Below are 25,856 nucleotides of genomic sequence, written 5' to 3' on the forward strand. Positions count from 1 at the left end.
AAAACAAATAAGTGGCAGTTTGAAATAAATTACAGAAAATAGTGTCATAGCTTAATTAAAATAAGCAGAGACTACTCCAGGCTGTTACCAGGAGTCACAAACTGACCCCAAATTGCGCACATGTAATTCCTACACACATACAAAATGTGTCTAGGGTCTTTTCAAAAAAATAGCAAGTTTTGATTAAAAATTTGTGTGTTAATTAGACTAAAAGATTTTAAATAGATTGTTACTCTGAACCAAACCTTAATAATTACCTGAGCTGCTATGGCAGTGTTCTGTTTGCAACATTCTTGCTACCTGCTTTCTAATAGTGGGACATTGCCCAAGTCTTGGCTGTTCATTTTGTAATGCTTGCAGAGACAATCAGTAGCGACAGCATTAATTATGTTAATATTTTTTCTTTCTTTCACTTTTTCAGGAACACCAGTCACTGCTTGTTTGACTATCACTGCTGGATTCATTCTGAATTGATTGTGGATATCCATAACTGATGGGACCATGGAGAGTATTACAAAACTATTTGGTGACTTGTGTGAGGCTCACATAGTATCTGTGTCAACAAAGGTCCATTTGAACAAAAGAAAGAGTAGCAAAAAAATTTCAAGGAAAAGCCTCAAAAAGATTGCATATAATACTTTGTTTGCTAATCTTTTTCTGGATGAAACCCGCAAAGTTTCTCAATCAAGTTTTTCCAGACTCCCTGTGAAAAACAAAATGTTAATGCTGTCTTTCAATTTGAGAGTTGCTGGACTGAGCTTAGAAGCAGACAGGCTGGAGCAACTGGTAGAGGAATTAGAAAAGTCAACTTGCTTACCATTTACTGAAATTACTTCCATTTTGGATTTTCTGATTCAGCTTGCAGGAACTGGGCCTCCTCATTGTTCACCCCTCAAAAAGGATTATTTCGTGAATAACAAATACGTGGGAAGAAACACTAAATACCAAGGCTATGATTATTATGATGTTAGCATATTTGAAGCAGACGTGCAGGCTTTTATTGCAAATGAAGAACTTCAATGTAATGATACAATTCAAAAGACCTTGCAAATTATGGAGGCAGCACCTGGTACAGGTCTTCCTATGGTAGAACTGTTTTCACAGAATTGTTCAATGGGAGACAGGTATGAGAGAGAAACTAGGGTCTCGCTCTTTGGTGCTCTCATTCACAGTCGTACATGTGATATGGACATCAAGTTGGATTTGCCACCAGTGCCTGACAATGCAGATCTGTCTGGACTTGCAATCAAGGTATAAGATTGTTTTCTTTTGTCTATGCCAATATTGGTCTTAATGAACTCCTGGGTATTTATACTTCCTCCATAGAATACAGATGACATTGGCTAAGAAGCACTTCTACCTTTCCCATTCACTCTACCTTTGCAATTCCACAATTATTACCTCATTGGAAGGACAAAGACAAAAATGTAGATTTTTCACTCTCACGCATCCCTCTGATCTGATGCTACAGTATATGTTTCCATCATGGTGTATAATGTGATTTATATAAATATACTCGAGAAGATCAGTGTTCCTTGCCCCTGTCTCAACATTACAAAATGTTTCTTGACCAGTAATATGCTTCTGACACATCAACCAATATTTCATGACAACTTAGGGTTCTAAAATGTCTTATTTATGGATATTATTTGTTCCTGTTTTTATTTTATAGTATAGCAATATTGTCTGATATGAGATATTTTTATAGAAAGTTGGATACAAACCAAACCTAAGTATTAATTTTTATTTAGACAATTCATTATAAGCTCTATTTTTATTAGAACAATCCCAAAACAGAATAGTTAAGAGTAATAATATAGGATCAGTAAAGGAGTATTGTTTGTATTTGCAGGTTCCCCAAAGTATTGATCCTTCTGAAGATGAAGGATTCCAGTCAGCATCCAATCTCACTCCAGATTCTCAGTCAGAACCCAGTGTGACACCAGATCTTGATCTCTGGGAAGCAGCACTTACTTACGGACCGAGTAAACGGAGGTGCTGGGAAAGAATTGGATTGTAAGTATTTGACTTTATATTTTTAAAAAGTGCTTGTTGTTAATGAGCTATTCTGTGGCAGGAGAGTGCTGTGATTAGTACAACAATGTTCCAAGTATTTTCATTAAGATTTCATACTACAGTTCAATTTGCAGAGTTACCTTGCTGATATACAACTAAAATCTATTCGTTTGCAATGAATGGAAAACTGGAGAATGGCAGTCTTTGGATCCAAAATATCACATTCACTTCTAAGTTGTTCAGTTATGTTTCCCTCCTCTTTACATTTTTGATAGGGGCAAGAGATAGGAAATGTGTGGAATGGCACACCTAATAGTGTGGAGGCTATAGTAAAGGAAAACTGATAAACAATGTGCATATTTGCATTCCTTTGGATGATACATAATTGTTGATGAAAAGGAATGCACAGTAACAGAATTCAGAAAGTATAACTTTAAAAAAAAACCTAGAAAAATGTTAAACTAATCACCAATTTTTTTATTATCATAGTTACTCGTGCAGTTCTGAAGAAAATGGTTCAATGTTTTATAAATGTACAGAACATTTCAATCTAAATCCTTTAAAAGTTATTTTATATAAATGAGTTGACTTTCAACCTCCCCCACCCGCCCAAAAAAAGCAGGGGTTGACTGACATACAAATAAAATAAGAGTAATTTGCCAAAGAAATTAAAATTAGTTTTATTTGTTCTTTTTTGTTAAACAGGTAATGCAACAGGTATTAAATAATATTTAATAAAAAGGTCTTTATTCAAAAGGGCATAATGCTTAGATGCCAGCAATTTGGAAATAGCTTGTAATCTAAATCTCTTTATAACATGGTGGACACTTATGCATGATCCATAGCGTAGCTATACTGAAGGTCAAACAGAAAAGAAATATTAGTTATACATGATTTTGTCAATGGTTTTCTTGAGGCAAACTGGCTCTCGGTTTCAGAGGTAATTCAGATTTCTAGTTTTAACATTTTTGTGGTTTTTCCTGACAGTCCACCTGGGAAAAAAGAGGAGCCATATCTTTCAGAAGCTGGAAGAGAAGCCTTTGACAAATTTTGCAGACTTCGAGAACAAGAACTGCAACTTTTCAGCAGTACTAAATTTCAGTTTCCACAGCGTGTATTAGTAAAAGAACCAGAAATTGTTAAAGATGTGTTGAATGTTCTTATTGGGGTTGTATCTACTTCTTTCTCATTTAATCAGGTATAACATTTCTATACAATATATAATAGTTTTATTTTTAGTAGAAAAATCTAGATATGCATTTTTGCATTCTATTTTGCTGGACAGAGTATCCTAAGAAAAGTATACCTTTCTCAATTTTGCAAAAACTATGAATGGTACTGTTTAATGCAAGGGTTTCCGGTCCACTATTGGGCTGTGAGCCCTTTGGAACTGGACCGTGGAAGCGGGCATGCGTTCCCATACTGCTTGTGCAGAACCATCCCCTCTCCTCACCATTTCCCTGGCCTAGTTCTGAACAGGTTGTGGCCCCCCTGCCCTAGCATCTAGATAGTAAAACCTTCCTATTGAATTATAATACAGATTTACATTACTTAAAACATTGTATTTAATTTTACTAGAAGCTTATATATTCTTACAATGTCAGATTAGTATTTAGCATTGAGGTAATGTTTTCTTTAAAATGTTACAGTATTCAGTAGACTTTTATTTTAAAAATTAATATAAAAATAGTACATTTAAGTATTCACAATTGGATTTATGAGGACATAAATTAGTAAAAATATTAGTAATTACTAATATTAGTAAAATATTAGTAAAAATATTCTATGCTGTGCATTTTAGTCATTTCCTGTTACTGTTTTCCCAACTTTGTAGGCAGTTCAGATATTTGTAGTGAAACAAGGCATTTATGTATCTGGAACTTCGCCTGAAAGTATGAACTGCCTACTATCAGAAGTGGCTGAATATGGAACTTATTACACACGGCTGAGCCGTTTTTCTGTTCAACCAGTTCTGGACTCATCATATAAAAAGGGGCTTGTATTTCAGGTAATGCACTTACAGTTATTATTAATTTGGTTGAATATATTCTTCTCGTTACCTGATATCTATTAGTAAAGTCTGGTGTGTCCTCTGTTTTGAAAGAAAAAATTGCCCTTTTGTTCTTTCTCTTATGCTGTTCAGTTAAATCCCAGTTGTACAAAACTCTTCTTCACAAAGCGCAGGGAGAATGAGGTGCTGAGAGCAACCTTGTTCATGCATAAACCTAACTGTTACATTTCATTTGGGATTTAACCTGGTTATGAGATTGAAGATGCGTTGGTCCCTCTTATAGAACCTGGATTGTAGTAGTGCAGCCCTCTTAGTCATATTATATTTTTCATGAGTGTTTTAATATCATCAATCGTAACATTCTTCTGGACACTTGTGATGTTACAGACAGAAGGTACTATTTTGTATGGCTTCTCTAATCTGAGCCGGTGATTCCAGTCAGTAGTTTTAAGCAATCAAGCTCTTTGTCTCTCCAGGATGCATGCTATGTGGTTCCCTTCTCTCCCAATATTAGTGAGACATATCCTTTGTTGTTTCTGGGTGAAGTATAATTAATTTGCTGATGACATTCACTTATATAATTCTGAGCCAAGGAGGAGATGATGTAAATTTCTTTATACGGTCCCTAGAGATCATCAGTCAGTGGATGGGACAAAGCAAATTGCAATTGTGTCCCAGTGCTGCTGTTTGTATAGAAACCATCAGATCTCTGATGAGGCTCAGGGTAGCTCTTCTTGTGGACTAGATTTGCACTTTCCTGAAGAAACAGGTTCGTCATTCAGGAACTCTTCTGGATTCTTACCTTCCTGCTAGATAATCAGGCAGAGTATTTGACTAGAAGAAGCCTTTGCCAAGCTTTGGTATAACATTTGAGGCACTTTTTGGGTAAGAGGCACTGACAACAATGTCTCATGCCTTCATTAACTTAAAATCCTCATTAATAATGTAGCATTATTTCTGCATACAAAAACAGTTGCATATTCATGTCTTAGCCCAATATCCCTAATAACTGATACAAATATTATACTGCATATCTATACATAAAGACACGAAATAGCCAAGGGAGCATCCGCATGTCTTTGTCTTATTCCCTGCTCAGCATTGTACCATTTATTATGCATTCCATTTATTCTTACAAATGCCTTCTATAATATACTGTTCTTGATTTACTTAGCAACCAACATACTTGTGCCAAAATTCTATAATGTATAACCTAAGACTAGGACCAGTCAATTTTGGGATATTTTGGTTGTCACAAGGAATACAAAAGCCCAGTTCCATTCCATACTGTTTATGCTATTGTACACTTTCAGGGGTCTGCAAGGCTAGAGTTTGCCTTAAAATTCAACATACATACCTCACAAAGAAATAGATATATGTAGTGTGCAGAACATATTGTTGGCTATGTTGGGTATAAATCGTTCTGATTGCCCACTGTTATATATTTGTAAGGGGATATAAATTAAACCAAGATTTGTTAGCTGTCATTATTTGGTTTTGATTCAGTGTATTGTAGTCCTCATGGTTTATACCGTAGGAATTGGCAATAATTCAATTGTGTCTCATTTATCAACTGTGATTAAGTAAGCCATAACTTAACATGATACATAAATAGGTTCATGCAGAGTATGTGTGCCACTAATGAACAAGGGTTTTTTGTTGCAAAAGGTCTGTGTCTAGGTAGCTGTCGTGTGTGAAAAGACCCTTATCCTCTGGAAAAGATTAACGTATCCTATCTCCGTTTTCCAATTTAGTAAACTATGAGATATGTTATATTTTTAACTAAAAATAACCTTTCTTTTTGCTGTTGTTAGGCATTCACAAGTGGACTGAGGAAATACTTACACTACTATCGAGCGTGTGTTTTGTCCACTCCCCTGACTTTAACTCTTCTAACGATCAGCTTTCTCTTCCGAAAACTAGGACGACAGTTAAGGTAAGATTGTAGGATTAATGTCCTAGGACAGAAATGGAAGATTGAACACTTTTCAACAGTGTCCCAAAGATAGTTCTGATGTCTTTATTTTAACACAGGGATCCTGAACCCCATCTGGCTGTGACCCGCTACCGGTCTGTGAGCCATTCAGAACCAGGCTGCAAAAGCAGCAGGTGCACATCCCCACTCGCACAAGCAGCGGGTGAGCACATGTGCGCAAGCTCCATTCACGCAAGCAGCTGCTCGTGCAAAAACATCCCCTCTCCCCTCCCCCGGCCGCTTCACAAAGCCATAAAGGTTGGCGAACTCTGTTTTAACAGCTTACTGTAATTTAGTCGTAGTTGTTGCTAAAATAAGTTTAGAAATCTAGATTTAGAATTCCTTTAGGCCTGTAACTAAAATAAATATTGGCTGAGTGCTGAATTACTTTACCTTATTTCAGGGTTGTGTCCCAGAATATTTATATCTCCTGTTCATAGAAGCTAGCAGAAATCATTTCTAATGGGTTACCTGTCGTGCTGTGTTCCTGAATTAAATATACAATTTTTATGATGTTTGTGACCCAGGTGGTTAAGGCAAGGCAGGCTTTAGAGAGTCCTTTATTGTCCTAAAGAAGTGTTCAACAAATGGCCCTCCAAATGGACTAGTAAGGCTCCAATCCTGAATGCAGGCACCCTCAGTCCCCCAAATAACAGCCCATATATTACCAGAAAAGTCCGCAAGGCAAAGTCCAGGCATAAAACAAGTGTCAATCCTCAGGGCAAATACAAGGTACACAACAAAGGCAGTTCTGAAAGGTCCTGGTTGTCCGTCCGTCGTCTCCCCCCCCCGCAGAATTGGGTTCCGATTGGCCATGACAGATGCACTTAAGGCTAGAAAAGCATTAGGGAATGAAAAATGGAGACCCATCCCCTCATTTCTAATAAAGCTCTATTAAAAAAGCTGCTGCCTCAGTGTTGTGCGCATACATTTATTTATGAAAGTAATGTCACATTGGTTGGACACGTCAATGTTGTTTTCATGGGACCAAATAGAAATGGTTGGCTAATGGCTCGTTCTGAGATCTCTTTTCAAAGTCCCAGACTAGCTAAGAACCACAGGATTCCTTGTGATCTCCCACCAAAGAACTAATGAAATCTGGCTCTTCCTAGGTTTTCAGGTTCAAACCTAGGGTAGGCAAGGTAATCTTGCACACTTAGTTATTATTAATGGACTATTCAAAGAATTGAAATATAATTTATACAGTAATACAGTATATTAGATCAATGTAACATAATTAACATACTTAGATATTTGTTATGAATTGTTTTAATTGATTGTGATATTTTGAAATGTATGGTATATTAAAATATTTAATTATATAAGTTAAAACATTGATTTAAATTAGATTTAATTCAAGACCTATAATAAAATATATATCTTTTTCTGAAAGTTTAGTCACACTTAACATATATTGCTTGAGAATTCTGAGTTAGATTCAAGAAGGCAAGTTTTATTTATTCATTTATTTAGATTTGTCAATCGCTTATAAGATAATAGGTATAAGTATATACATAGTTATGAATACATGAAATGGGTACATATAAGAAAAATAAAAGAAACTATAGGACAGGGACAGTAGGCACGTTGGTGCATTTATGCACACCCCCTACAGACCTCTTAGGAAAGGGGTGAGGTCTAAAGTAGACATTCTAAGGTTAAAGTTTTTGGGGTTTTGGGAAGAAACCACAGAGTCAGATAGAGTATTCCAGACATTGACCACTCTGTTACTGAAGTCGTATTTCCTGCAATCAAGTTTGATGCGGTTAACCTTGAGTTTGTATCTATTGTGTGCTCTTGTATTGTTATGATTGAAGCTGAAGTACTCATTGACAGGTAGGACATTGCAATGTATGATTTTATATACCATACTTAGATCAGACCAAAGATGGCGTAGTTCAAGGTTTTCTAGGTCTAAAATTTAAAATCTGGTGGCATAGGGTATTCTACAAAGAGTAGAGGAGTGGAGAACTCTTTTTGTGAAATATTTCTGGACTTTCTCGACTGTGTTAATATCAGATATGTAATGTGGGTTCCAGACTGATGAGCTGTATTCGAGTATCGGTCTAGCAAATGTTTTGTATGCTCTAGTTAGTAGTGTGATATTACCAGAGAAAAAGCTACATAGGATTAGGTTAACAACTCTTAATGCCTTTTTGGCTATGTAGTTACAGTGGGCTCTAGCACTTAGATCATTAGAGATGAGTATTCCAAGGTCCTTTACAGATCATCAACAAGGTCTTGACTATTCAGCTTGTATTTTATTTTCTGATTTATTTTTTTTGCCAATATGTAAGACAGAGCATTTATTTGTTGAGATTTGAAGTTGCCATTTGGTTGACCATTCTGATACAAAATCAAGTCCAGAGATACCATAAGATTTTAGTTTTAGGCGTAGTTTGTCGTCTACCACTGAATCAAAGGCTTTACAGAGCCTTTGGCTTACAGTCTATGTAGATTGCATCTATTGCTTTGCTCTGATCGAGTTGTGTAGTCCGTATGTTTTTGCAGTGTAAGAGTTGCAGATCACAGGATAGTTTTTTTCTGAAACCAAATTGTTTATTAGAGAGTAGATTGTTCTCATCATTGTTTTGCCTTAATAAAAACTCGATTGATGAGTTTCATCATCTTCTGAGCCAAATATTGGAATAGCTCAGAGCTTATCTTGTCTGTCCCCTATCTTGGACAGTTTTAATACTCTGCAAGTGATTGTGCAACTGTGTAACTGATTTGTCTTTTCGTTAAGGTATTTGGCTGAACTCTGCGGCATAGGAACAACTGCTGTGGGAGCTGGTGGAGGCACCAGTGCTTCCTTTCCAACTGTGAGTACATGAGTTTGTTTCTATTTCTAAGTCACAGCAAAAAATGTACATTTTTATTTATAGCTTGGTTGGAATAAATAGCTGCTATCAACAGGCTATGGATTTTAAATGATTTGATATGATTTCTATACTATTCAACTTGTAACATTTGTATTCATCAATGTTTGAAATAATATAAGTAAAAAATATTATGTTATTTCCCCACCTATTAAAAGCTTAAATATATATAACTACTAAAGCAGGCTTACTTGAGCAAGGAAGCAGCTGTCAACAGTATCTTTATCCAGTTGATTTCTTGGATAAAGCCAGGCAAATGAGTCTCAACTGACAAAAATCTGAATTTTATGCTTTTTACACAAACTGTCTTGTATGTATTTCAGGGAGTTGAACTTCTTTCATATCTCTACCAAGAGACTCTTAATAACTGCAGCAGTGAGCATTATCCAGTTCTCCTGTCCCTACTGAAAACAAGCTGTGAACCATACACGAGGTAGGAGCCATGCATGCATTGTTACAGTGATCTGGTAAAATGATATGATGGATTTCGTAGAGTTCTCAGTTTAGGCATCCACAGGCATGTTTGAGGGGCATTGAAAGTGAGATACACAGATTTTCCCAGTTACAGTAACTGAATCATTTTAATAATCTGATGTGATAGCATATTGATCTTGCATACAACAGCCATTCTAGAATATTATTTTTTAAAGGACATTCAGTGTTCTCTGCTTTAGGTTTATCCACGACTGGGTGTATAGTGGTGTATTCAGAGATGTCTATGGTGAATTCATGATTCAGGTGAATGAAGATTATCTTGGCTTCAGAGGTAAGCTTTCTGTGAAATACCATTTGTTAGATTCATGTCCCGCATTTTGTTCAGGAACTCAGGGCGACACAAGCAAGGCTCCCTCCACTCATTTTTCTCTGACACAAGAGCTATTGCTATGAGATATGTTGGACTGAGAGAGAAATGGAATTTAATGAGTGAAAAATATTTGCAACACCAATTCCATTCAAAGGAAGTTGCCTGGCTTGTGAAGAACAAATGGATAATATTTGGGTTCTCACTACATTTTACTGCTTTAAAACCATGACAAAATGATACACTTCAGAACTCTTTTTGATATATTATACTTCTTTATACTTAGACAAGCATTACTGGACCCATGGATATGTTTTGATTTCTAAAGAAGTAGAAGATTGTGTTCCTGTATTCTTGAAACATATTGCTAATGATGTATACATTTGTGGGAAAACTATAAACTTACTAAAGCTGTGTTGTCCCAGGGTAAGTATTAGAAGTTAATTATTTCGTTTAGTATATTTGAAATCCTAACTCTAGGGTTATTTATATAATTTTAGAGGCTGTTTATACTGGCAGTTGTTACCATATTAAGTATGATATTCATTCTTTGAATCCATGGCATTGTTTTTCTGCAATACTGAAATTGTCTAAGAGATTTGCTGAATTACTGTAGAAACTCTTCTTTTTTTCCAGTTATATTAGCTGGAACCTAGCAATCATTAGAAGATCTCTGTTAAGAATTTTCTTTCTTTTGTACGCAAAGGATAGGGATTTTAGGGAATGCTTTTGATAGAATCATAAATTTCTAGAGTGAATAGGGTCATTTTGTCCATATAATCCCACCTTCTACTCAGGATTGGAAATTACAGCCCTTTCAAACAGATGATAATCAAACTCCCACCCGAACAAATTCAGTGAAGGGCAGTCAACCACTAATTTTATTGCTGGATTGTTCTTCCTGCTCAGATTTTTCCCTCCTTAGGTTTATATGAAATCTTCTAATTTTCATCTTTTAGCTTGTCCTCTTTTTTTGTTCTGATTGTCTACGAAAATTTCTTTCCAGTATTTGAGAAATACTATCATGCCTCCTAACTTCATGTTTTAATCGCTGTTAATGTGCCCAGTTCACTTAGTCTCTGTTCTTAGAGCTTACTTTTGAACCTGCTAATTATCAAAAAAAAATTCAAATATTATAAAATCATATGCCTGTTTATCTGATTTTTGTTTCCTTAATTTAAAAAAAAGGTTGTTTTGTCTGTTAAATGTTATTTTCAACCCATTTTTTGTATTTTTAGCATCCTTCATTAACCTCAACTCTTTCTGTTCTTGTGTTTCTCTCTACAACCTTGTGCCCGCTACCTTCTTTCCATGACTTGTATATTGTCTTATTTGGGTGTACTTGGTACTGGCCTCTTCTGCTCTCCTTCACTGATCCTCCACACCGGAATTGCTTGCAGTTGTGCTTATAATATCTTTAGGAAACCCTACTCTTTTTGAGCCCTTTCTGATTAGTTTCTCTTGCCATTGGAGCATACCTATAGTCATTCTTTCAGATTATCAAAATCTGGTTTTCTGAAGTCCACCATACATGCCTGGGTATATATCAGTTTAGTTTTTCTGAAAAGTAAGAATTCTAACGTTAGGTAGTCATTTTCTTTCACGTCCCTTTCACTCCTTCAGCTAAATTCCCCATGTTGAGTAGCATCAAGTCACGGACAGCTGATTCTCTTACACCTTCCTTCAGCTTTTGAAGAAAAAAAAACCATCAGCAATACAAATCGGGAATTACTGGAAGGAATATCTTGGCAGAGTTTGCCTTCTAATAGGTATTGAAATAAGTCTGCCATGAATAGAGTTTCATCCCTTACTGAGAGATATGCTTCTATTTGAAAGGTGTTATCCTCATCTTTTCCTTGCTTCTAATAGTCTCTAAGCAGGGTTAATATTTACAATTCCTCTTCCCTGCTTTGTATGGCTTCTGTTTCCTTTTGAATAAATAGTGTAATTCGCTTTCTGGGTTACAGACATAGTTATTTCACTCAGCCTCTGTTGTACCTTCCACATTCTGTACTGAGAATTCAAACTCATGTTTATTTCCATACTCCAAACATTAGTACTAACATTGAAGGGCATGAACATGATGAACTAATGTTTTCTTTGAGTGGCTTAAGAAACACAATTGCTGCATTGCATAAATCTCTTTCTGTGGTCCTTCAGCATTTTTATTTCCACTTTGCAGAGGATTTGGTTTCAAGCCTTTTGAACCTTGCCACGCTTTGTCCAAACATTTTATTTTTTAACCAATCCTTGTTAGGTGCCAACAATCCATTATCTAGATAACTCAGACTGTGCAGTCCCAGAAAGCAGCTTTCTCCCATTCACTCCAATTTCTTTCTTTCTTTATAACACTTTTGTTTCCAGGACCAATCATGTTCAAAATAGATGAAGGTTCTGGCTGTGTTTTGAAGTATTATTTATTCCCATATTTATCAGAATGAGGTTATAATTGGCACTGGATTTGATAAGTCTTTTAAGTTGTTCTGTCCTATCCTTATCTTTGCTGCTGATGGCTCAAGAACTTCAGGCTATTATAGTAAGGAATTGCCAGCTTCTGTGGCTATTCTTTTTGTCTTCTTACAAGGTCCAGTTGCATCCTCCAAGCTAGGCAACTTTAAGATTTGTGGACTTCAACTCCCATAATTCCTGGATGAGGAATTCTGGGAGTTGAAGTCCACAAGTCTTAAAGTTTCAAAGTTTGGAGGCCCCTTCTCTATGTGTTTTAGGAATTTCGTGTCCTGTCTCCTTTTGTGCCATGATTTCCATGAAATCCTAGAGCTCTTTTATTTGCAGGTTCCTAAAAACTATTTTTTTATAATGAGTGGTCAGAATATTGCTTGCTTTAGATTATTTCTTTATCTCCTTTGTGGTAGAAACACTTGTTAAAAGTCTGCGGAGTTACAGAAAAGCCCATCAGATTCAGAAAGTATAGGATTGTGTCCTTTAAACAATGTAGGTGGCTAGTGAAAAATAAAAGGTGTCTAACTTAAAAGCAAAGTTGGTTTTAATATTTCTATTTTTGCAGCACTACATATGCTGGTCTGATATCCCTGTTCCTCGGATTTCTGTAACTTTCTCCCTTGATGAGTTAAAAGAGATTGAGAAAGATTGTGCAGTCTATGTTGGTCGAATGGAAAGAATTGCTCGCTATAGTACCGTCAGCAAGGAAGAAAAGGTAAATATATTTAACAGAATAATTTCAGAATGGAAATTACTCCATTCCATTGTCCAGGAGCTAGACAAAATCCAGGCAAGATTTCGGTTTCTGAGTGATAACATTTTGAATTTGCAAATTTTCTAATTTGTTTAATGTATGTCTCCTTGTATGATACAACATTTGGAAATTACAGTAAATCACATGGATTTTCTCTTAGGTTTTGCGCATGGAAATTGAGAAACAGAGGTTAATTGCTCATGCTCAAGAAGCAGCTAGCAAAGCTCTCAAAGCCATTACTGGTAATTTATTTTTGTCTTTGCAGTCTAGTTGAGTTTCTCCTATGTTTTTTCTTATAAAAATATGCATTTTAACTTTATTTTTAGATCAACAGATATCAGAAAAAATGGCACTGGATGTAAAAAAACGTGAACAATTCCAAAAGTTGAAAGAACAATTTGTAAAAGAACAAGAGGTATGTTTTTATTCATAAGAAATGTACATTTTCACTAGCAGCTCTCTCTGTGTGTGTGTATGTGTGTATGTGTGAATGGATGGATGGATGGATGAGTGGATATTGACTTAGTCTGAAAAAAATATACAGCTCAGTTTAAGGTCTTGGAAAATTATTCTGAAAATCTTTCTGAATATTTTGATAGCGTCGACGTACTCTGAAACAGGAAGAAATTGATGATGATTTTAGTTATGCTCGGGAACTCAGAGAGAGGGAGAAGAGGCTGAAAGCTTTAGAAGAAGATTTAGAGAAAAGGGCAAGGTAAGCAAATCATAGTCTTTCGTGTTCAGACTTTTCAGTGATCACGAGCAGATTTAGTTTAGAATTGACAAGAATGGCTTTTTTTATGTCGATACTAAAAATCTCTAAATCATGAATGCATAGCTTAAAAAGAGATGGTTTGAAACATGCAGAAACACAGATGCAGCACCTCTGCAGCTCTTAAATAGAAACAGAAGCAGTTGCTTTAATAAGTTGGTAGAGAGATGCTGCATTGCTGTTCTGAAGCACCTCGTCCAAATCACATCTGAAGCATTGTGTGGTCCTAATATGCCATATTTTTGTCTATGGAGCTGTCAAATGTCGTGATGAATTCAGCCAATCTAATGGATCATGCACCACTAATCAGAGTAAGCAATTAAAAGAACACAATATACTTACCACAAGCTGACACAAAAGTACCAACTGAAATGTATTTTTACTTACAGTACAGAACTATGATAGAGCAATATTACATCTTGCCATCTGAATGTGTAAGAAAGAGTATTGTGCCTGAAGACCCACAACACGTGGCATTTATGTTTTTTTATTCTATAAATTCACTTATACTTAGGGTAGATTTTGGAGGTAATTAATTATTGTGTAAGCTTTGAACACTATAGTTATATTACAGATAACTTCATTAAATTGAATTGCATGAATATCTATCTTGCTCATTGATTTTGACCATTTGGGCTGTACTTATTTTGGAAGTAATGCAGTTTGTATTAATCAACTTTGTTAGTTTTGCTCTGCTTTAATAGTATCTTTTCTAAGATACCAGTGTTATTTTTCTTTCTTTCCATTTAGACAAGAGTTAATTGACCATTATACTAAGCTGTCCGAAGATGCAGCTCGTAGAGAAAAAAAAGCTTTATGGAAAATTCAGAGGCATAAACTGGAAGCAGCTCGTCTCGATTTTCTGTTAAAAGATAAAAAAAAAATTGAGGTACTGATATTTTTCTTTCTTTTCTTAAAAGTCTATTGAACATGCTTATTACAAACATTAATATTTCTATTTTATGTTTAGGACATGCTTGAAAAACTTCCTGGTGGGAAGTACAGGAAAAAAGTAAATATAATTCCAGAAGATCAAAGTCAACAGGTTATGCTGGCTGTAGGCCAAAGGAGAGATGCTAATCTTCAGGTTTGTACTTCTTCTTCCATCTATGGCTCGGAGCCAGAGTTTAAAAGCTAGTAAAATATCTCATAAAAAGAGACAATTTTTCATAGATCTCGAACTTGACAATGACCATTTTTACAACTATAAAAAGTATGTATTTAGCTCTGTGTTATTAAAAAGCCATAACTTTTCAAAAGTGTAAAAATGGGATAAAGTTTCAATACTACCAAAAGTTAAGATTAGTTTGGTACAGAAAACATAATCCTTTCAGGATGTACTTTATTATACCGGTACATATTGCAGGGTACCCCTTTCAATGCTTTGCTACAGCTTTAATGAGTAATAGCATGTAATAGTATATCACAGTGGTGGCTAACCTTTTTCGGTTCCCAGCACCCAGAAAGCAATGCACGCGTGACTCCCCCATGCACTGCGCATCTCTGCACATACACATGTGACCCTCATGCACCTCCCGTACATACCCTGCCCCATGCGCATGCGTGCTAGATACCCGACGATCAGCTGCAGGGCGGGTAACACGTGCATGCGCAGTGGGGCTCTTCCGGGCAACCTCTCACATGCCGGCAGAAGCGGCTCTGTGTGTGCCACTTCTGGCATGCATGCCATAGGTTCGCCATCACAGGTATAGCGTGTATATTGACATTTCCTGGAATTCAAGAAAGTCATTTTTATATACATATTAGCATGTTGGCCAATCACAACTGGTGTGGTTTAAAAATAAATACAGTATAGGGAATTATCTTACTTCAGACCATGTCTCCTTTTAGCCATGTTTATTCAGAATTGAAGTAGCTGTCCTGATTGTTGATTTAAGTTGCAGTCGCATGCACTGGGATTTTCTTCATACATGTAACCTACGATTAAATTAGCTGTTGGTTTAAAGATGAACACGCCCTTTGATTAGTGCTTATATGTTTGTGATAACCCAGATTATTTCCGCGGTAAATAGAACACTGTTGAGACCTTTGAGAAGTTTAGTGAAGACAGTAAGATGAGCTAGTAAAAACAATTGTAAAATAAAATTGTATACAAGTTATTTCAGAAACCGCAAGTGAAAAAATAGAATTTAGTATAAGGAACTGAATTTCATATATATTGTTGTAATTATTTTCAATTTTTGCACTACAGTCTGACCATCAGAAGATTATGGACATGGAGAGAGATACAAAATCTGAACTGACCAATTACATTTCAAAGGACCAGTCGCTGGAATTAACACAGCCCCTAAATATGCAGCCTACAGACTGCTCTGAATCGGAAGAAGCAGCAGTTGCTTCTCAGACTGCCTGTGGTGATCAGATGGCAACACTTTCCAAGGGTATGTCTGAGCTCGGTCTGAATTTTGAAGATTTTTTGCCAAAACCTCAGGAAGAAATACTCCAAACAACGCAACAGACAAACCTGTTGGATGAAGCTTTGGAAAGTATCAATTCAGAGCTGTCCTTAAGTGATCAAAGAAAGGAAAGTAACTCTCTGCCAAAAGAGGCTACAGAAGGGGAAACGGTCTTCCCTGCTTCTTTGGATGATGAATACGACTTTAACACTGTTCTCAGACCTTCGATTTCACAAAGCCACATACAGGTTGGTGAAAATGTTTTCCATGTCGAAAGCAGGAGACCTCGGTGGAACATCCATGGCCATGTATCTGATGCGAGTATTAAAATTGGAGGCTACATTCCTCATAATGAACCCTCCCAACCACATTCAAATCCACATGGGCATTCCTCAGATGCACACATCAAGGTTGGAGAATATGCGTCTGAAGAACAGCCTCACCAGCCTCGCTGGAACATCCATGGTCATGTATCTGATGCGAGTATTAAAATTGGAGGCTACATTCCTCATAATGAACCCTCCCAACCACATTCAAATCCGCATGGGCATTCCTCAGATGCACACATCAAGGTTGGAGAATATGCGTCTGAAGAACAGCCTCACCGGCCTCGCTGGAACATCCATGGTCATGTTTCCATAGCTCATATTCCTGTTGGAGGATATGCCTCTGAGGTAGAGGTCTCGAGACCCCGGTGGAACATTCACGGTCACGCTTCAGATGCTAATATAAAGATTGGGGAATATGTGCCAAAGGTAGAAACCACGAGAACTCGATGGAACACTCAGGGGGACATTGTGGATACCAATATTTGTCCTGGGGAAAATGAAGGTCTATCTTCTCGACCTCGGTGGAATGTCCATGGCCATGCCTCTGAGTCACATTTTAAAATTGGAGAGCTGGTTTTGGATTCTGAGAGTTCAAAGCCTCGATGGAGCGCCTTTGGTCATGTATCACGGTCCAGTATTCAACTGGGGAAATGGACTCCTTCAACTGACAGTGATCCAATACCTCATTTTAAATCAGGTTTTGGCTCTGCGTCAAGTTGTACAGTACAGACATTTCTATACAGCGGGGAAATCTCTGATGAGAAAGGAGAAGAACAAGAAACAAGACCACCTGACATTGGGTTGGCCAACTTGGATAAAATACAAGAAGAAAGCTTCGGGGAAGAAGAACCGGGTGAGTTACATGTACCGATATATAATGATATAGCTACTACAGAAATCTGTTGAATTCAGATAGGTCAAATAGCTGAGTGGAAATCTTCTCAAGTTTTCTAAGCTCCGCTCTTATCCCACTTGTTGCTGTTTAATATGGTGGGCTACAATCCCCAACACTTTTCATAATTGAAGGGAGCAGCCAAGAGGTCACTTGTTTGGAGAAGTTATGTGGCAAAATTAAAGATTTGTCAGGTACATTAAAATAATTAAAACTGGTCTGAATTAATATTTAAATCTTTAAAATGCCCCTCCTTATATAAAAATAAATGGAAAATGAATGGCATTTAATAGCTGAAAGCTGTCTATGCAACAAAAATAAGAAACCTCAGGTTATAAAAATGTTAAAACATTAAAACACAAAATTACAATATTATTAAGAACTATACTAAACTGAACTAAGAGATATGGCTCCAAAAATATATTATCCTTATGCTTCTTCTCTTTGATTATTGGGGGAGGTGAAGTTATATATGGCTAAAATATAAAATATTTATATACTATAAATATATAAGAACCGAATACAAAAAAAGACATTCAATTTATGCATATGTATTTTATGTATTTCTTCTGTTCCCCCACATATTTTTTTTTCATGTAGTCAGCCAAGATGACACTGAAGATCTTCAGTCTTTCCTGGTGAGAAGAACCTTTTGGTACTGCTTTGTACTGCTTGACTTTCCAGTCGCCATTTTGGCAGATGCTCTGAAGGCTAAACCAACAAGGAAAAAATTATAGACTAGTACTGTATTCTGACATTGCTGCTTTGGCTGCTGCTGCTGCTGCTGCTGCTGCTGCTGCTGCTAAGCATTCTTTGCTTCACTGAGCTGATTTTGCTTAGCTATGCCAGCCTCAGTGTATAGCAAGGGAGTCTGCTGTCTCCATAAGGAGCAGTCAACCAGCAGAAAGAAAGGGGAGTGAGAATATGAATTATCTTCCACTGTCTCTCTTAGCGCTAAAATGGGATTTTCTTCTTTTACAATTAGCTAGCTAGGGAATCAGCAATTTTAAGGAATGATTCAGAGACCGTATGATGATATTAATGCTAATAGGTTTAATTGAAATGAATTGTTGGTTTATATGGGAACATGCTAACTTTTTAGTGGAAAACTGGAGAAATTTCTGTTTTTATTCCATTATATTTTTATATCGATTTGAATATTTTAGAATTTTGAAAAAGGAATATTACATAAATATATCAATTGAAAAAAAACCTTTTAATATCGACATTTCTTTTTCATCAGGTAGAAGAACCTGAAAAATCAACCTCATTGAGTGTTGTGACCCAGCAAACTTCTGTCTCTGAGGTCATTCTGTCTGAAAATCAGGAAAGAGGAAGCACCAGTGTTGCTATATGGAAGAAAGAAGAAGCAGATTACCTGCGAGCCTTATCTAATCAATATCGCCTGGAAAAATATCAGGATCAATATGAATTTATGTGTGAGTAGTCTCAAAGCGAGATGCATTAAGACAGTGTAACTGCATGATATGATACAACCTTTTAAAGAAGATAATTTTGAGTGTTGCTAACCTTTAACTCAGTAGCTCAAGGGTGAGGAGTTTATGATCTTTAGATCATGGGTATCCAAATATTTTGTGTTGCCTGAGCTGCACTGAATTAATAGTGAATTTGTCTTGGGCCACATATAAAATACCTAACACAGTATCGCTAAAGAAAATAACACAATAGTGTTAAAATTTTACAATCTTGTGAGGCTGCGTTACTAACTGTTCAGGACTGCATGCTGCCATTGGATTGGTCAGGTTTGCTGTAGATGTTCTATATTAGTGACCACTAACTTTGTTTAACCTAGGGAGAGTGAGTTTTAAAAATTCTTTTTAAAATTCGAATTTAATTTAATTCTAAAGGCTGCGAGAAAAGAGAGGCTCAGTAATAAGTCAAGGTTTAACATGCTTCTTTGTTCATTGCACTGTCACTACAGTACATACAACTTTGGTGCATGATCTGTAAGTATTTTAGGGCCTGCAAAAATGTTCAACTCTCTTAATCTCTGACTAAGGTTGTGCAGAGCTGAATGTTATGAGAAATACACCTATTCTGGATGTTTTCCTGGAAGTTAATTATCTACTCTGGAAGCTCCATGTGATGCTCCAAACATAGTCCACCCCAAATTTTGTCTGGAACATTATAAACTGCTTCTGATTTAGATTTAATGTCTGGGGATGATCTGGAAGAGAAAAGAGTCAATCCTTGAAAATTTGATTTTGACTCTACCTGACTGTTATTTATGACTACATCATACTAATATATTCATCAACATGCGGAAGATCACAAATTGTCCCTTTTACTGTAAAACTTTGGGGAAGCTCTTGAACTCCAAATAAAAAAATTTCTGTTGGGTAGAAATGGCAAAACTCCCATTCTTGCAGCTTCGTGGGTCATAATTCATGCACTAGAAATTCTTGACCAGGATTCCTGTGCAAATATACATGTACAATGTACTAAGGAAATGTTTTTATTGGTGGTTAAAGCATGGCCTAAATTAGGTTTATGTGCACCTTTTTTCTTCCCATGATTAATAATCTAATTTACTGTAAATCCTTCTACTCTTTGTCATTTGTGATTCCATTCAGTTTTCAACTTTTGAACAGCATTTTATAAATACTTCCATTGCTTTATGGTTATCCGGGGGTAGGATTCAAATTTTTTAACAACCGGTTCTATGGGCATGTCTTAGTTGGTGGGCGTGGCTTGGTGGTCATGTTATTGGCTGGGGGTGGCCAAGTCAATATCACTCACATTGAGGCACGCATCTCCTCGCCTGGCCTCTCATGACTGGGGATGCTGCAACAGTTGTAAGTGTGAAAAACGGTCATAAGTCACTTTTTTCAATGATCACTCCACACAAGCAAAGTACCAGCAAAGGAGGGGGGGGGGAACTCCAGAGAAGTTCCTAAGACAGGAAGTCTAGTCCTGCCAAGAATGTAATAAGGGTTAAAGGAGAGGCAGCTTCTGCAAGCAACACCAGAATGTTTCCTTCCTGCCTTCCTTACAGGATTAGGCCAGTCATTTCTTCTAACAACCGGTTCTCCGAACTGCTTAGAATGTTAACAACCGGTTCTAGAGAATAGGTGCGAACTGGTAGAATCCCACCCCTGTGGTTATCTATATACTAAGTAGATGGTGAATGTAAACTACAAGTTGTTACATATTGGCTATTCGGTTCATTGTATTTTACCTTTTGATAATCTTTAAAAATAATAATGTTTCACCTTAACTTTTTTTTATCTGTAATGCAGCTGAGCTTCCGGTTTCCCATCTCTTACATCACATGATCCCCAGATCCTACACTTTCCCTGTGGATCCCACAATACAATCAGCAACAGATGAAACAGCTGTACAACTAAGTGAGCTCTTATCACTTCCAGTGCTGATGAAACGGTCCATCACTACCCCCTTAGTTTCTCAGTAAGTAGTATTAGAACTATTAAGTCAATATGTAAGAGTACTTTGTTCTGCTGTTCACATTGTTTTGTTAAGGACAAACAAATTATCATCTCCACTCCTTTTATTGAGTCAGTAGTATAGACAATTTAGTAATTACTGCAGAAACAATGTATATCATATATCATATAATAACTTTTATTAGATCTATAAATGTCATAGCATATTTCCTCATCAGTCTTTTCTTCATCAGGCCAAAGGAATTACATACAAATATGATGAAGAGTTAGGGTGAAAAACAAGGTATATTTGAAAGGAACTTTTTATTTTCAACATACATGATACATCCTTACTTGAAAAGCAACCAAAGGATGTTGAACTGTTCTAAGAAGTTCTTTTGTAGAAACTAACCATTAATTCTGTACACAGGATCAAAAGGGTCATTGTTTTTAATATACTTCACAACTTGATTTATGAGTCTATTTTACCTTAGTCTAGCTTATCGTGGTTTTGTTTCTTCCCTTTTATAATGAGCAGAGAATTTTAATTATTTTACATTTTAAAATTTAGACCATCTATTTCTTTTTTTTCTAGTGTTTCCCTTGTGAACAAAGCCATTGTGGATTATTATTTTGTGGAATTGAATGTTGAGAAACATTTTGAAGCATTGAGGCATTTTTTGTTAATGGAAGATGGAGAGTTTGCTCAATCACTCAGCGATTTGCTTTTTGAAAAGGTATAGAATTATATCTATTTGTCAAGATGTAAAGTAATGATAGGTCAGAAAATAGCCATTTCACTGATCATGTTTCCAATGATGGTCAAAAGCAAACACTCTTTGCATTATAGGAAACTCTGGCACAAGGAAATTTTCTGGTAATAAACAACATGCTTAATTTCTGCTTATATCGTTCCCAGTAAATTCTCAGCCTCTAATATGCTATTTTCTCATTCAAGCTGGGAACAGGACAGACACCTGGTGAACTTCTGAATCCACTAGTCCTCAATTCCATCTTGAATAAGGCACTTCAGTACAGTCTTCATGGAGACAGTCATTTGGCTTCTAATCTCTCTTTTGCACTGAAATACCTTCCAGACATGTTCAAACCCAATGCTCCTGATGCCCTAACCTGCTTGGACCTACGATACAAGGTAAGATGCCCATGGAACTTTTCAACTTGTATTCTAAAGCAGGGGTCCCCAACCTGATCCGTGGACCATCACCAGGCTGTGGAAGGCCAGAAACCGGACCGCAGAAACAAGTGAAACCCTATCTGTGGGATGCAGGCAGCGTACAAAACCATGCCCCCTCCAGTCTGTGGAAAAACTTATCTTCACGGAACTGGTCCCTGGTGCCCAAAAGGTTGCAGGCCGCTCTTCTAAAGCAATGATTGATTTAGTAATAGCAATAACACTTAGACTCATATACCACTTCATAATGCTTTATAGCCCTCTCTAAGCAGTTTTTACAGAAGTCAGCATATTGCCCCCAACAACCTGGGCCCTCATTTTACTGACCTTGGAGGGATGAAAGGCTGAGTCAACCTTGAGCCGGTGAGACTTGAACTGCCTAATTGCAGTCAGCCAGCAGTCAGCAGAAGTAGCCTGCAGTACTGCATTCTAACCACTGTGCCACCATGGCTCATGATTTATTAGAATAATTGATTCTGAATATTTCCTAATGCTATTTATAAATGCATATCTGTGTGCTTTTTAAGCTTTTATCTCAAAATGTTGCAAATGCAGTGATAATTATTTTCTTTTTCTTTTAGGTTGACTGGCCCTTAAATATTGTAATTACTGAAAACTGTATGAATAAATATAACAAGATATTCTCCTTTCTGCTACAGTTAAAACATATGGTATGGACTCTTAAAGATGTCTGGTTCCACTTAAAGCGAACTGGTAAGACTGATTTGCATTACTTCTGCCAAATATTTCTTTTTTTTTTCCATTGAAATATTTTTTGAGTCTATTCTATTGATCATGTAATATTTTATTCAACATTATTATATTTTAGCAGTAATTCATTAACCTTAAATTATATTTATCCTTTTTTTTCTTTTAAATTTGGCTTCTAAAATACTGTTTCTCATTTTTAAATAAATAACTATTTTTGGACCCTGTGATTGGTTGATTAAATATAATATTTGTTTTTCAGCATTAGTAAAACATGCGTCGAACTCAGTCCAGTTTCGACAACTGCAGCTTTACAAGCACGAAATGCAGCATTTTGTTAAAGTTATTCAAGGTTATATTGCCAATCAGATTTTGCATGTCACTTGGTGTGAATTTGGGAATAAATTGTCTTCTGTGGGGAATTTGGAAGAAATTTACAGAACACATGCAGAATATCTCAACAAAGCAATCTTCCGGTAAGGAAGCTGTATAACTTGTCTGCTTATGTTGATCAATAAGTTTCATAAAAGTAAAAAGTTGGATAATCATGAATATGACCCGGTCTGGGTTTACTGCTACTAGAATGTAGCAGACTAGATGCATTGTGCATTGATGAACCACAGAAAGTAGTTGCTTGCACGGCATTGCAGGAATAAGAGAGTCTTATGTAGGACTTCAACTACCAGAAAGAATTCATTTAAGATTGTTTTAAAAAAAATCACTCTATCTATGTTCTAAAGCTGGACTATAGCCACCCTAGTGCAGAACCATTTGTGGCTTCTCTTGGGAGTTTTTGTAAATAGTCTACAGCATTACTAGTTTTAAGAAAAGGAAATTGTTCACTGGTTTAATATTATAGTTTTGTTTAAGTCCTAGAGCCTGTCAGATGATTAATTACAATAATTTATATCCTTTTAGGATAACAGGTCTCCCAAAATGGCTTATAATAAATGATAAATAAAAATCAAATAAATATAGTTAGAATCCTTTGCACATGTTGTTTCTTTCCCTAATCCTCTTTGTAATTGGCTGCTTACGGTAATAATGGCCCTATGAAGAGCAGGGAAGAGTTAAGATTCATGTCAACCTTTTAAGGCAGCCCAGGGTCAGAACAGAATCTACACAAGTTTGACTGGAACTATAGTTTATTAAGAAAGGTTATAGCAAAACGTGTGGGGATCACCCAGGCCTTCTCTGGTTCTCAAAAGCAAAATTATTTTCCAGATATTGGAAGATATTTACAAAATGTAAATAAAGTACAATTTTTTTTTATTTGTTAAAAATTTGGGGGTTTTCATAAACAAAAGGATGGTAATGGGGTTAGCATGCTTTTTTACATCATTTAATCATACTCCGAATCAAATCAATTTTAATTCTGAATATGGTAAATGATAAATATATACAAAAGCTGTTTTGGGGTTCTCTAATTTTTAAAAGTTGGGGTTCTGAGAGCAAAATGTTTAAGAAGCAGTGAACCAATTTGAGTTTCTTTTTAATATTTAGACTTTAGACTTAAAGCATGTTCTTGTCACTATTGAGGCATAGTTTTAAAGTCTGTTACAAAGTTAGAGGGATTGCATTGCTGCCTGTCAGTTAATTTAACATTGGTGTATGTTTAAAATATACCTTTGCTTTTTTCTTGACAGGGGATTATTGACCGAAAAGGCAGCCCCTGTGATGAATATAATTCACAGCATTTTTAGCCTCATTTTAAAGTTCCGTAGCCAGTTAATCTCTCAGTCATGGAATTTTGATAGCAGCAAACATGTGGCTGTTCACCCTAATTTTGGATTAATGCAGCAGTCCTATAACACATTCAAATATTACTCTCATTTTCTGTTCAACGGTAAGACCTCCCATGTAATTTTTCTCTAAGGTTAATCTGAAAATCAAAATGAAACTCAAGCACAAGCATCATTGGCTAATCTTTTTTAAGAGTACATTAACGGTCTCTTTGAAATTAAGACTAGTTAATTTATCAGTTTTCATAGAGCAAACCTTCAGGGACATGACAACGTTCTGTATTTTAAGGGGTAGAAGAAAAACTTGCACTTCATTTCATATTAAATTAAAGCATAGTTTAGTATCCAGATGGTGAAACCCATGACATCAGGTGCAACCTCAGCTGGAGTCTGCAATGGCCTATCCACCTTATCTTGCTACTTAACCCCTCAAGTTGCAACAGTTTGCATAAAGGAAAGCAGATGGCAACAGCACCAATCTTTTCTTTCAGCAATGCTCTTGGTAATTCTTTGGTTCCTTATGATAGATATATGCAGCAGGTTCACCCTTCCTTCGCCTCTAAATTAAGGCTCATCTTTTTGCGCAGTATGTATTTTTTTTTCTTCAGGCCTACTTTCACCCCCTAATTTTGAGCCTTTCTTCCTTTACCTTTTTACTCAGAATTTGAGTCCCACTGTTTACAACTGTTATAAGGAAAGCCAGCTGATTATTGTCATGCTTACCAATGTACTTGGTAACATCCCTCTTTATGCAGGATATCTAAAACAGTCTCAGAGGGCAAGGCTGCTTGCTGGACAAGGTTCTCTGCAATTAAATAAAACAGCTGGAAGAAATAATGAGGATAGGCATCATCCAATTGATGCACATTATTGCAAGGACTCATTCCAGGGGCACTTAGCTTTTTCCAATAAGAACATTTGGAAGAGGCCCAGTGACGTTTCTCTTGCCATAAGCTGCTTCAGACTGACTGTGAAGATGCAGATTCAATTGATAGATTGACTTTTCTCTGTTTTCCCTCTTTTTCTCCCCCTTTCCCTGCAGTAGTAACAAAGCTTGTCAACAGAGGATACCAGCCTCACCTGGAAGATTTCTTACTAAGAATTAACTTCAACAACTATTACAAAGATAACTGAGCTTTTAAAATAGACTAACTGCTCCGGGTATTACAAGGAACCCAGGCCATTTGAAAGCTGCTGACCTCGGAAACTGTTCCACTTAAAACAGTGACAAGAGTAGAATGGTTCTACCGACACAGCAGGATGCTCCATTTTCCTCCCATAGCATGGCACCGGTTCATACTGTCCTCTCATGGAAGCATGTTTCCCATGTTGGTGTGATATATCAAAGCGTGCATAGATGTAAATTTGTTAATGTGTAAATTCTTCCTTTAGCATTGTAAACGCTTCTCATGTAAATGTGTAATAAAGAACAAGGCATAAATTTATTATTTTGTAATCAATATGCAGATGTTGAAAGTAAAAAAAACCAAACCTTCCTGACAA

The 25,856-nt window shown here is 36.4% G+C and overlaps 1 protein-coding gene across 1 annotated transcript; it reads left to right on the top strand.

Annotated features, from left to right (window-relative positions):
• The first annotated feature begins 425 nt into the window (after positions 1-425).
• On the top strand, positions 426-25,856 carry TUBGCP6 (tubulin gamma complex component 6). The gene is made up of 25 exons (XM_087934129.1): positions 426-1,251; positions 1,853-2,016; positions 3,004-3,214; positions 3,851-4,024; positions 5,842-5,963; positions 8,749-8,824; positions 9,205-9,314; positions 9,556-9,647; positions 9,970-10,109; positions 12,709-12,858; positions 13,058-13,139; positions 13,224-13,312; positions 13,497-13,612; positions 14,420-14,558; positions 14,640-14,756; positions 15,882-17,268; positions 17,908-17,945; positions 18,551-18,746; positions 20,568-20,736; positions 21,307-21,448; positions 21,670-21,864; positions 22,485-22,617; positions 22,874-23,087; positions 24,258-24,457; positions 25,396-25,856. The coding sequence occupies exons 1-25, from the start codon at positions 502-504 to the stop codon at positions 25,485-25,487; spliced, it is 5,298 nt and encodes a 1,765-aa protein (XP_087790255.1). The 5' UTR covers positions 426-501; the 3' UTR covers positions 25,488-25,856.

The sequence above is a fragment of the Pseudonaja textilis genome, chromosome 5 (genome assembly GCF_049901715.1).
Source record: "Pseudonaja textilis isolate UNSWEBS1 chromosome 5, rPseTex1.2, whole genome shotgun sequence".
Taxonomy (NCBI): domain Eukaryota; kingdom Metazoa; phylum Chordata; class Lepidosauria; order Squamata; family Elapidae; genus Pseudonaja; species Pseudonaja textilis.

What these genes read in the sequence shown, in the direction of transcription:
- TUBGCP6 (XM_087934129.1), top strand. Translation starts at nt 502, where the DNA reads ATGGAGAGTATTACAAAACTATTTGGTGACTTGTGTGAGGCTCACATA. An exon ending in TGCTGGGAAAGAATTGGATT is followed by an intron (nt 2,017 to 3,003) that starts GTAAGTATTTGA and finishes TTTTCCTGACAG; the next exon opens with TCCACCTGGGAAAAAAGAGG. An exon ending in CTCTCATTTTCTGTTCAACG is followed by an intron (nt 24,458 to 25,395) that starts GTAAGACCTCCC and finishes CTTTCCCTGCAG; the next exon opens with TAGTAACAAAGCTTGTCAAC.